General features: G+C 40.3%; 1 protein-coding gene across 3 annotated transcripts in view; it reads right to left on the bottom strand.

Annotated features, from left to right (window-relative positions):
- The window catches only part of pias1b (protein inhibitor of activated STAT, 1b), a 33,492-nt gene extending 21,277 nt beyond the window's left edge, over positions 1 to 12,215 (bottom strand). The window contains exon 1 of one of the 3 annotated variants that reach the window (XM_066685002.1): positions 11,883 to 12,215. In XM_066685002.1, coding sequence (XP_066541099.1) covers positions 11,883 to 11,906 — 24 coding nt within the window. In that variant the 5' untranslated portion in view covers positions 11,907 to 12,215. Of the gene's footprint in view, positions 1 to 1,250; positions 1,323 to 2,510; positions 2,566 to 11,882 lie in introns of those variants that run through there. The other 2 variants (XM_066685001.1, XM_066685003.1) reach the window with 2 other exon arrangements.
- Between the last annotated feature and the right edge of the window lie 200 nt (positions 12,216 to 12,415).

Raw genomic sequence — 12,415 nt, 5'->3', positions numbered from 1 at the left:
TGTGAGGAGTGTGGTGTGTTCTCCCTGTGTCTGTGTGGGTTTCCTCCGGGTGACTGTCTGTGAGGAGTGTGGTGTGTTCTCCCTGTGTCTGTGTGGGTTTCCTCCGGGTGACTGTCTGTGAGGAGTGTGGTGTGTTCTCCCTGTGTCTGTGTGGGTTTCCTCCGGGTGACTGTCTGTGAGGAGTGTGGTGTGTTCTCCCTGTGTCTGTGTGGGTTTCCTCCGGGTGACTGTCTGTGAGGAGTGTGGTGTGTTCTCCCTGTGTCTGCGTGGGTTTCCTCCGGGTGACTGTCTGTGAGGAGTGTGGTGTGTTCTCCCTGTGTCTGCGTGGGTTTCCTCCGGGTGACTGTCTGTAAGGAGTATGGTGTGTTCTCCCTGTGTCTGCGTGGGTTTCCTCCGGGTGACTGTCTGTGAGGAGTGTGGTGTGTTCTCCCTGTGTCTGCGTGGGTTTCCTCCGGGTGCTCCGGTTTCCTCCCACAGTCCAAAAACACACGTTGGTAGGTGGATTGGTGACCCAAAAAGTGTCCGTAGGTGTGAGTGAATGTGTGTGTGAGTCTGTGTTGCCCTGTGAAGGACTGGCGCCCCCTCCAGGGTGTGTTCCTGCCTTGTGCCCAATGATTCCAGGTAGGCTCTGAACCCACCGCGACCCTGAACTGGATAAGGGTTACAGACAATGAATGAATGAATGAACAATTTAAAGTTAACTAACAGCTTTATAAATATAATAAAAAAATATACATCTTTTTTAAATATCAGATATTTCAAAACGTATTAAAAATCTGATAAATATAATTAAAATAGATATTTTAAAAGTACAGACTGAAGTCATTTTCAGTGATTTAGCTGCATACTTTTCAAAATAAGAGTCCAGTGAAGTTGTTCACGTCAAGAACAGCTTCCTCCGTCTTTAACCAGATCTGAAAGAAGTGCACAGGCTTAGTCTTTAGAAGACTGTGCTTTTACGAAGAATAAAACAGTGACTACTGTTCAGGTCTCAGAGGTCATCTTTAGTGACCAGGACAAGTCCATTCTGTCCGCACTAACTAATCCGTAACCTATCTGCAGTTTGGCCAGGAAGCATCCAGACATAATTACTGATTTGATCAGAAGGCCCTGACACTGTTAGTCAGAAGAAAAGAAAATGCCCATGTCTGTATCAGAATCAACCAAACTGGAAATCTATGCAAAAATAACCACTGTAAACTCTTATACCAAGTGTTGAGGGTGGAGTTATTTCCCCCCTTTGCCTTTACCTTTTTTGAGAATGATGAAGATCCAACTCACACACTATCACTGTGCATGCTCCTGCATCCGCTTCACAAGGCCATCTAAAAATTACCAGAAGAAAGAGTTTAGCTATAATTATTTTACTCTCTGTAAGCACTCTTGCTTCCAGGAATATCACTGTTGATGTGTCCTACTACTGTTACTACCTCTCCTAAGCAAAATAAATAACACTTCTGGTGATTTTAGATGGCTCCTGCAGAGAAGGCAGAAGAATGCACAGTAATGGTGCAGAAGTGGAATTAATGTATTAGTCCTTCTTAAGGTTAAATAAAAGAACATAATCATACAGTCACAGAAAACTTGTACTAAACTGTTGTCTATAATCTGGCCTTTAAAAGTGCAGTTAATATTTGGGCAAATTACAAATGTCATGGGTGGCTGCATGTCCATGAGTGGGCGGTATAACAGTAATACCACAGTAATACCATATACCGCAGTATTTAAAAATGTGGACGGTTTCTCAAAATGAAAAGTGTGTGGTGTGTCAAATTTCTGTTCTGCATCTTTAATTACAAGGCCAGAGTCCATTCAGGTGCATTTAAGAGAGTCACAGGGAGGGGGCACTGTGGAAACTCATTGACAGCTGGTGTAACACACTGAAAATAGGTGGAGAGGGAAAAAATAAATAAATAAATAAATAAATAAATATATAAAAAAAACCCAGTAGCCCACCGCAGTTGTAAGTTTAGCACTGAGTTTGGGTTAAAAGAGAAGATTGAAGCTGAACACAGGCAAAATATCCAGAGGAACCTTCACTTGACTTGTGCTCACTGGTATGAGGCTGTGTCTTGTAAATACGTGTGATCTGAACTGGAGTTCGCTGAGTAAAAAAAAAAAAATAATAATAATAATAATAATAATAATCTGCTGTGGTGCGCTAAAACACAAGTGCCTGTTAGCTGGCCAGCGGTGCTTCTAAACAGCGTTTCCCTTATTCAGCAAAAATAAATAAATAATTGAATAAAGATTCAGCAAATCTGCCCTCAGCAGCGAGTACGTTAAATGAGTACAGTTCAACATCTGCTTTACATCAACAATAAAATCAGTACAGAAAAATCAACTTTACTGTTTTACTTTAGGAATTGAGGTACATTTTGTGTTAGAGGTTTGATTGAGTCTAACGTGCTGCTCAGAGAACGAAGAGACAGGGGAGGGGACTTTATGCACTTTCAATTCCTGAAGCAGTGGTCAAAATATCCTTTTTCCATCTACGTCCTATTGCTCACCTTTGTCCCCTGCTTTGTATTAAGGATGCTGAAACTCTGGTCCATGCATTTATCTCCTCCCGTTTAGACTACTTTAATTCTCTCTTCATTGGCCTTCCTTCTAAGACCATACACTCCCTTCAGTACGTTCAGAACTCTGCTGCTAGAGTTCTCTCCTACTCAAAAAAAAACAGCTCATATCACCCCTGCTCTTCATAAGCTCCACTGGCTGCCCTCTCGATTTGTATTCAGTTTAAAGTTCTCCTGCTCGCATACAAAGCACTTTTGGACCCCTACTGTCCTACAAGATCACTGAGAGCGCTCTTTTTTTCCAGTACCCAAATTCAAATTAGTTACCGCTGGTGGTAGAGTATTCAGTGTGAGGGCACCCAAGCTCTGGAACTCATTACCACAAAGTCTTCGTCTCTGCTCTTCATTTTCTGCCTTTAAATCCCAGCTAAAAACCTACCTCTTCGATCAGTACTTCTGCACTTTGCAGGTATAAGTTTGTTCTGCTTTCCTTTTTTTTTCCCCTCTCCTCTTTTGTGTAAAGCAACCTTGTGTATTAGAAAGGCGCTATATAAACAACTATTATTACTAGAGTAAGCAACTAAATGTTCACTAATGTGTGCCACAAAACACATACATCGCAGTGACACCAACAAGGTTGAGATAAGCATCTGATTTGCCAGCTCACAAATATCATATAGGATCATATAGTGTGTCCAAACCTGTCCCGTGTAATAACAGATACAGCACATAAGCCCCTTTCACACATGCACACAACCCATAAATGTTCCAGTTTACCCAGGAAAGCTCTACGTCTGAATCCAAACACCTGCAACATTTGTCTCAGACTTTACCCACTAGCCCCCCGCAAGTAGCGCATGGGGGAACAGAGCCTGCTGCACAGGTGCTACTCCTCATTTCCTCCTGCGAAAATGCGCCTGACACAGAAACACTCCCGTTGTTCACTGCCTGTGTGAAAGGACTACTCCCGGACGTCTCCTGACCCGATACTCCAGAGTTTCTCTGGAGTTCATATGAGAAAGTGGCTCTATAGTAATACAGCCATGAACCACACAATTCACAACCTGTACATTGCCCTTTATACACCGTAAGACATACATCTACTTAATTTTCATACTGCCAACTTGTTTCTCATAGGATCCTGCATGCAATAAATCTGATCAGACATCAGCTCTAAACTCTGAAAGACCTGCTCTGTCTTGTTATATTCCCTGCTCAAACACAATTACCAAACCCAATAACTAACAGATGAGTAAAAACAGATGTGTTTGAGCAGGAAAATCACCATCAACTTTGCTGACTCTGGCCCTCTAGAAGAACAGCTGCAGAGTTTAATCAGTGTTGAATTATTTGTTGAAATAAGTCCAGTCCAAAGACAAATATTCGGTGGCACTGTCTATGTCCTTGCCTCATATACATTGTCCCTGGGTCTTGTAACTATTTTAAAATGAAATATTCTTGTACTCAGAGGAGCTGAAACTATAAAAACGCCAAATGTGACGTAGCAAACGTGCAAATCTAAAACGCAGACCTGAATTCAAAACCATAAGGACAGTGGGACAACATCTCTAACAACGATCAACATCTTCCACAGCATTCTTCTATAAATTACTGAATGCATGCAGTCATGTTTTCTGTACTTAGAACAGCGATATGAGCAACAGGAACATTCCAGCTGCATGGTTTAAGCCTCCTGAAACTAATTAACTTCAATCACAACCTCCTATCATCATGTTATATAACGTGCCAATGGCAGTTATTAGATGTGGTATATTCTCTGTGTTAGATCAGTTCGTTGCCAGTAGGTCTCAAGAAAATAACCAAGATAACGTTTTGTTTTTATCAGAAATTACACTTTGCTCATTCATGATGATACCATTAGAAAAGAATCCCAGTCATTATCTTGGACTCACACTGCTTTGGGCAGGCAGCACACTGGCATTGGCTCATTACTACTGCCACCAAGCTCAGACTTGTACAGGAAATCACTTTCACATCTGGTCAGATTTTCAGGCTAAACTGACTCAACTAAATATTCTGCTCTGACGTGGAGCAAGTAAATAGATCATGTGTGTGACAATTCACTATTTATGTGGTGATCTATAAAACGTTGACGTTAAATATGCGTAGTGAACGAGAGACTCCATCCCCTGCAAACGTCAGTCCGCTGGTATAAGGGGATAGCCACAGTGAACACTCAGTTTTATTATATAAATATATTATCAATCATTGGCAAATGTTAAAACCATATCTTTGGATAGGTTTTAGTATGTTTTAAGTTCTAGAGAGAAAATCACTGTTTTTATTGATTGGAAAACAGATGAATAGGTTCCTCCTGTCGATTCAGTGATTTCAGGGTGTGTTTATCCTTGACAACTTTGGTTCAATTAAAACAAGCCCTGCTGCTATTGCTCCGTTAGTGTGGTTCATTGGAGCAATGGCCAATTTATGCTTCTGTGTTGACTTAACACAGAGCCTATGCGGTTGTGATCATTTAGACTTGTTTCACTCTGCAATTACACCACCACAACATTAGCGCTGAATCTCAAACATCTTCCTCTACCCTACGTAGTGCACAATATAGTGGTGTAGATGTATTAGATTTAGAAATGTTTAAAGTGTCATATTTAAGAAGTAGGCCACTATGGGACACAATAGTTTACACGAGGTGACAGGAAACAACAACAACAGGCATGTGGTCTCGTTGCAGGGTTTTTTTTTCCAGAGTCTGTAATTTTCCTTTGTTCAACATTTTTGTGCATCTGTGACATCCAAACCAATGTGTGAGGAAATCTCTAACCATGAATATGCTGCTGTTCTGACTTTTTGACACCTCTTGCTGTGTTTCCAGTTAGCACAAACACCTCCATGTATACATACCTCCACAAGTGCATTAAGACCAGCATGGTGCAATGATCTGATGACTGGCTCGCAAAATATACATCACTTTGGTTTTTTATTTATTTTAATTTAAAGCTAAGCAAACCAGGATTAAAAAAGTATCAACGTATGATTTGCCGTTTGGTCCAGACAAAGGGAATAGAGTTACAAGTATAAACACACCCTTAGTCAGCCATGAGCTTCTGTGTGGTCAGGTAAACAGAACAGTGCAACAGGAGCACGTTCCTATAAGTTTGTTCAGCTGTCCCAAACCATTGGGGTAGATGATGGGGCTACATGTGGAGAAAGCATAGGCTTCATCCATCCTTCCAAAATAACTACCATGTAATTGTGGAGAGCATGACTGGGAGAAGCAGGGCAAAAGCTAAAGCCTTGGATACACTACATGACTTTTAAAGTCAGGACATATTATAAACAGACTGTAACTCACTACACAATATTTTTGGCCGATTTTTACAGAGAGTAGAAAAATGTCAGGCACACACTACATGACTGTGGATAAAATACTACACGGCCCCAAACTCCCGAACTACAGGACTTGCGTTGCCTATAAGACACACAAACATGTACATAGAACAAGTCGTTGTAGTTATTGTTTGCACTGCTATTTGTGTAGCTCTAAACGAAGAAAAAAAAAGTTGGATTGCGGATGGGAAGACATGGTCAAGGCCATGAGGGAGCTGGAGATAAGTAAAATAGCACATACTTGAGGCTGCGTTCTACCTTAAATGGTTCAGAAACATTTAGCTCCTCAGTGCAGCGTGATTTACAGTGAACTGGAACATTAGAATAAAGCAACTGTGTGTTCTGTGGCCCACTGTTGTTTCTCTTACAGGTAACACTGGATATTTGGGGATATCGCTATCTATTACAATGTAACGTCTTGTACTTTTCCATGGTTTTTACAGTTTAATCCATCCTCCGCTGTAGAGCTAAACTGCACGCAACTGTGTTTACGTTTTTTGCTCTGTCCTCATTGGCTGTTGATGAATTTACACTATGTGATTACATCCAAAGTTGGGTCGAATAAAAATCAAACGTCTGGGGCCCCTCGCACTCTACACAGCTTTCCTTCCAACTGACAACTATCACAGACTCGGTCCGGCTGGAAACCAGGGATATATAAAAAATAAATAAATAAATAAATAAATAAAAAATCAGGTTAAAAGTTGTGTGGTGAAACCCTATCTTGAGGTAGATTAGGTAGAATGTGATTTTAAGCCATGCAGACTAGACAGACCTCCAAAGGGATCCATTGTATTTTTACCTTGGTTATCTATATCCATTCTAAATCTAAACTGTCAACTGCTCCATCGTGCTAGACGCTAAAATGTACAAGAAAAACCAAAGCAGGCAGTGTGGATAAGTCTAGTCAAACGTTCTACAATGAGCTGGTACCGAAACCGTTCTTACGCTCGCTGTGGCAGTATAAATTAATTTAGGATACAGAGTTTAGGTTTTAATTTCTCAGTTATGTCATCTTCATTGAGTATAGACGTGTCACTGTGGGATTAAAAATTGTGCTATGTCATACGTCGCATTTAATCTCCAGGACGTATATTAGTTACGTTATTTTATTCTACACAGGTCTACAATGAAATACTGCAAATATTGACCTCCCTTTCTGAAGAACGTAATGTGCCTTTAGGGAACAAAACCACACTAACACCACTGTTTTACCTTTAAAAGATATATTTACGCTGTTTGTACCTTTAGTGACCAGTAATGCACCTCTACCGTAACTTTTTTTTCTGAGAGCGTGGTGATAAACGGTATCCTTTATTATGGAGGGCGTAGGAGTGTCGGCTGAATTTATGTGCATTCAGCATTCTGGTAAATGTGTACACACAGCCTCTCCATTCTTTTCTGTCACTATAGGGCAAAGGGATTTTAAATTTGGATGATAATTACAGTGTTGTAAGCAACAGGCTTGAGCCTGATGTGATGAACTTAAAGGATATAGCCCACACAGAAAATGTATCATAAAAATATATATCTTGATATTTAAATACTCCAATTGTTCACAAGTCAATCCAAAGCATGAATGAATGAGCAAAGAAGCAAGGAATGCCAAAATGTTCCTGTAAAGAGTGTGTGCCGTCTTGTACCCCGCTGAAAGGATTTCAGTTCACTGAATCAGGCTGAAAGAGACAGAAATATACTTTGACGCAGCATATGCATATTTGTGAGTGGCATCGCCATGCACACATTCTTCTTTTAAAGGCATCTATAAATTGTGCTGATAGTGGCAATTAGTTGCAGTTGTTGTCGTCAAACATGCATTCTTGACTAGCAAGCAAGGAAGCGCGAGTGAAAACCAATGGCATCTGCAAAGCCAGGCTCAACAAATCAAACTGTTCACTCAATAGATCATTTCAAAATGAAAATACGCACCAGTCTTGCCCCAGAGCTCAGTCTTGGAGTTTACATTTATTTACATTTTCTTTGAAGAGTATTCAGGTGTTTAATGAAGTGAATTAGAAAGGGGAAGAGGTATTTATGACTGGAACAGACAACGCTGATTATTCAATTAATGATAAAATATGTAGATGAGAATTAAAGCATTAAGGCTATAATTAATTCTGATTATCATGAACGTAATGTGGTTTGAAAAATATTTTTATGTTCTTACAGCAACAAATCATTCATTCATTGTCTGTAACCACTTATCCACGGGTCACGGTCAGCAACAAATCAACATCAATAAAATAATAATGAGTGAGAGCAGCAATGTGCAAAGCACAAAAATAAAAAATCTAACATGGTGTCATGGAAAAACACTACAGCCCTGGATGACTTCCATAACCGGATTTTTTTCCCCCAGTACTTTAAGCAGGGTTTAAAACAAACCTCCTGTACTCACTAATCCTTAAGCCTAGTCTAGCTGTAAATACTAAAATGCAGAATTTTGAATTAAGGCTAACTGGAGTTATTTTACGGCCATTTTTTGTAAAAAGAGGCAAAAGTCCTTATTATTACAAGAACAATGTAGAAATTCAATCACAGTGCTTCAGAGAAGTGCAGACAAAGAACAGAAGTGGATAAATATACAAAACACTACAAGCAGAATGGTGTGTACACACAAGAAACATCTACCTAGCAATCTATTTTTAGGCTGTTTTTGAACTTGTTCATACCATTCCTGATTTTGTAACCTACTCTTTTGGTTTCATTTTGCGTGGTCATTTTAAAAAGGCACTGCTCTCTGTCACACAGAAACAGAAAGAGAGAGACAGAAGTGAAGAAGCACCAATCTGGAGGATGTCATATGTCATAAGGAAACTTCCCCACCATGAGAACAACAAACAACATTAAGATATGCACTTTAAAACACCTAAAACACAAATGTTTTGGTTTTAAAACATAAAATTAAAGCAAATCCCATGATATAAATCTCTTATTTTAGCAGCACTGTCAGATAAAAGGGTGTTACTAGCTTATTATTAAGCTCAAAACTGGAGGAGAGAGGGAAAAAGAGAGTGTTTAATGTATCCCTTGCTCCACCATTTAATGATGATCTTAATTCTACACAGCCTTTGGAAAACCCAGCCCAGACCAGCTGAAACCAGTTTAACATCAAGCCCTTTTCTTTACTATAATACCATGCATACCTTTCTTATTTCCCTCCAATGTACAGCACACACAGAGTTAAAGCTTAACACAGGAAATACAAGACTATAAATGTGTGAAGATTGGGATAATGTTTAAACAGCATGTGGTAATAAGACAAGTAGATATATGAACACACACTCGTGTGAAACGTGCAGGTGTATGAATGCACAAATCAATACATGAAAAATGAATTCTCACTGCATATGAACTTAAGCCCCTGTCAGTATTCTTCAGCCACATGAACCAACCATATATCATTTACTTCTGAGGCTGCCGTTAGCTTCTTATTCACAGTGGTAGACACAGGTTAATATTTTTTGAACCACCGAGGACAAGGAAAAATTTAACTAGTGCTAGAATTTCACTCTAGTTCAGTATCTCCAGTATCTTTTGCTCTGAAAGGCTCCTGTGGTCACAGTTACATTAACTCTGTGCAGGATCAGGCTTTCACTGTAATGTTGTCTCGTCCGAAGAGACTCAAATACGGAGTTATATTGTTATCCGATGTTTTAATCTATTTTATGAGCACAATGTGAGAGATTAAATCGCCTTTGAAATCACTCCAGGGTTTAATTTTTCTGTTTGGTTTACCCATTCAATCATGCCCTAAAACAGAACTAGGGATGTCCTGATCAAGTTTTTTTTTTTTGTCCTTTATCTGAGTAATGTAATACTGATCTAATCATGCAGTGTGAAAGGTGCAGCAACAAAGTAATAAACACAATATGAAACACCAATAACCATGTGTGTAATATCAGCTATTTTGAAAACATCCATCCACATAAAACCACAGAAAGAGGAGTATTAACAGTCTCCACCCTGGAGTACGAGTTCCAAAAGCCTTGTGTTCAGGGACTTTAAACATTTTTGGTGCAAATGGCCGGCCAAAGCAGAGACAACAGATCCCATTTGGAACAAGCAAAAACAAACTACGCGCATTGGTCAATGACAATCAGTACTTTTAGTTAAAACCCATCACCTCAATAGATTCAGGTTTATATCCATATTTCCATTTTTAGCTGGAAGCAAGGAAACAAGCAGATAGAACCTCGCTGAAATGCTTCTGTGAAAGTGTTTTCTATAATAAAGTCTAAAATTGTAATCACGCATCCTTCTAAAAGTAAACATCGCTTTAGATACAACTGGTCATTATCACAATTTTGTATCAAATGTAGAACTAGACAGTCACTGAACAATAATATAAATAAATTAAATTAAATTTCAGACATGGAAAGTACTAGAGGGAGAATAATTGTTATTTAGTTGTGGTTGTTGTTGTTGTTACGTACATAGCGCAGCGTTTGGTTGTGTTTGACTGGTCTAACTCTGTTACACAGAAGCTAAATGTTCCCATTTAAAATTTAAAACATTGTTATTTTATAAAATGGAGGCTATAAGTAAGATACATTCAACTCTTGTGAGCTGAAAATTGCACTCTTTCACACTGTGCTTTGGATATAAATAGAATGAATCATTTAGCCCTAAACAACATGCTTTTTCAGTCCATTTCGTGTTATATTTTAGTATCTGAAGATCACTTAAAGTGATCCTATACATGCAGTCGACCATTCTGTTGAATTGTCCTTTCACAAAATATTACACGATACTGAACACACAACAGAATTTACAATAAAATGGCAGAAGCAAATTCAACATTTGAGGAGATCTCTCGCGGACACTTCAGCTCAACTCTGAGACTTGTTGATCTTTAGTGAACACGGACTTAAATGTGCTCAGATCCTGACAGAGATCCAGCAAAATTAACTAAACAGTGTTACACCCGTAGCTCAGCCAGGACACATTAACGAGGCCCACATGGTAAAGAATGGGCCGACTGGGTTCAAGATGGGCATGGTCTCAGGGTGGTTTGGTATATTGGCTAGTAGTGGGACCTCAGTGGGCTGTGTATACTTAATGTGCTCACTATACATCATCCCCATAGTGGGTCGTGTAAACCCCAGACAGACCCTATGTTTGACCCACCCTGGTGCCATCACTGACAATGAAAGAGCATCCATACGTTCAGCCAACAATTATCCCATGGAGAAAACTTGCTGGAAGCCAGTTGGGCTCCTCACATGAGCCCCTAATGAGTACGTCGGCTGGGTTGATGTATTAAACACGCAAGTCCGATCAAAACTAGAGATAAACATCATCAATGCTTGTTTGACTGTAGTTGTTTTGAAAGTAGCTTAGAACTAGCTCTGCTCAGACTGTCGGGCTTTATGCAAATACCAAGCTGAAGTTGGCTTTCTGTTCGCCACCTTTATTCGAATTCTCGGGTCCACCTTAAAAAGTCCAGACGCCTGAAGAGAACCGCTCTTGCGCTATTTAATGTGGAACTAAAATGAAAAACAAGAAACGAGTGAACAAGAAGCGAACTTGGTCATGTAGACCGTGCTAGCCGGCGGCTAACGTTAGCAACGCGAGCAAAGCCAACCCAAACCAAGCCAACGGCAGTCCGCTGCGAAGTCGAGTCTTATTACTAACACAGAGCCACCAAACCCCGCCATAACACACATCCGATTCTTATTAAATTCACACCGCCGTTGGAGCCAAGAGCCGAGCCTCAGAGGTTTCTAAAAACCTGATTTAAAAGTAAAGAGGAAGCTAGGTCCAGGTCCGTTAGCTTAAGCTCGTTAGCCACCGCTACTCCAGCTGAACACAAACATCACAACAATAACAGTGTCCCCCCTGAGACAGAGCTCACAGCGGAGCACTCCGCTCCACAGACACCCGACCCGACCCCACACCCGGACAAACACCACCTCCCCCCGACCCCGCTCCGGGCATCGGCGGATATTTACACCTAGAAACGGCGTCAATAGTGATTTTATGGCTACGCTTTACCTTCAATTCCGCACTCTCCGCCATCTTGTTAGTGTGGCGCAGGCGTGCTGGACCCTCGACGCCTTTCTGCTAACGACCCTCTCCGTCTCCGACATTCAAAATTAGCGCCTGCATCTCCGAACAAGTCCTCTGGGTTTAACACTCGTTCACGCAGGCCCGTTCAAACAACACACTTCATTTAAAGTCCCCCTCCGGTGGTGGATTAAACCACTATAAACACATCTCTGTTCAGGAGACTTATATATTTCATAAGTTATTTAACAACAACAAAAAAAAAACTATTCCCCTGACGCCTAGAAAAGGGCTTAGATGTAACTCTCCACCTTTATTCAGAATGCGAAATAATGAATATCTCCACCCACTCCTCTACCACACGACTGCAGCTGGTAAGCCCTGCCCCACAAATTGACCGGATTGGTTCCTTAGGTTCCTTATGCTGTCACAAACCTCGGCTATCTGAATTTGTTCATATGAGGCTCTCCGTGTATTTTTAATGTTGTATTGTTTTTTTTAAAGGCCTTATAATCCACAAA

The sequence above is a fragment of the Hoplias malabaricus genome, chromosome 11 (assembly GCF_029633855.1).
Source record: "Hoplias malabaricus isolate fHopMal1 chromosome 11, fHopMal1.hap1, whole genome shotgun sequence".
Lineage (NCBI taxonomy): Eukaryota > Metazoa > Chordata > Actinopteri > Characiformes > Erythrinidae > Hoplias > Hoplias malabaricus.
Note: the sequence above shows the minus strand (reverse complement) of the source record. Positions and strands in the feature narration are given on the sequence as shown.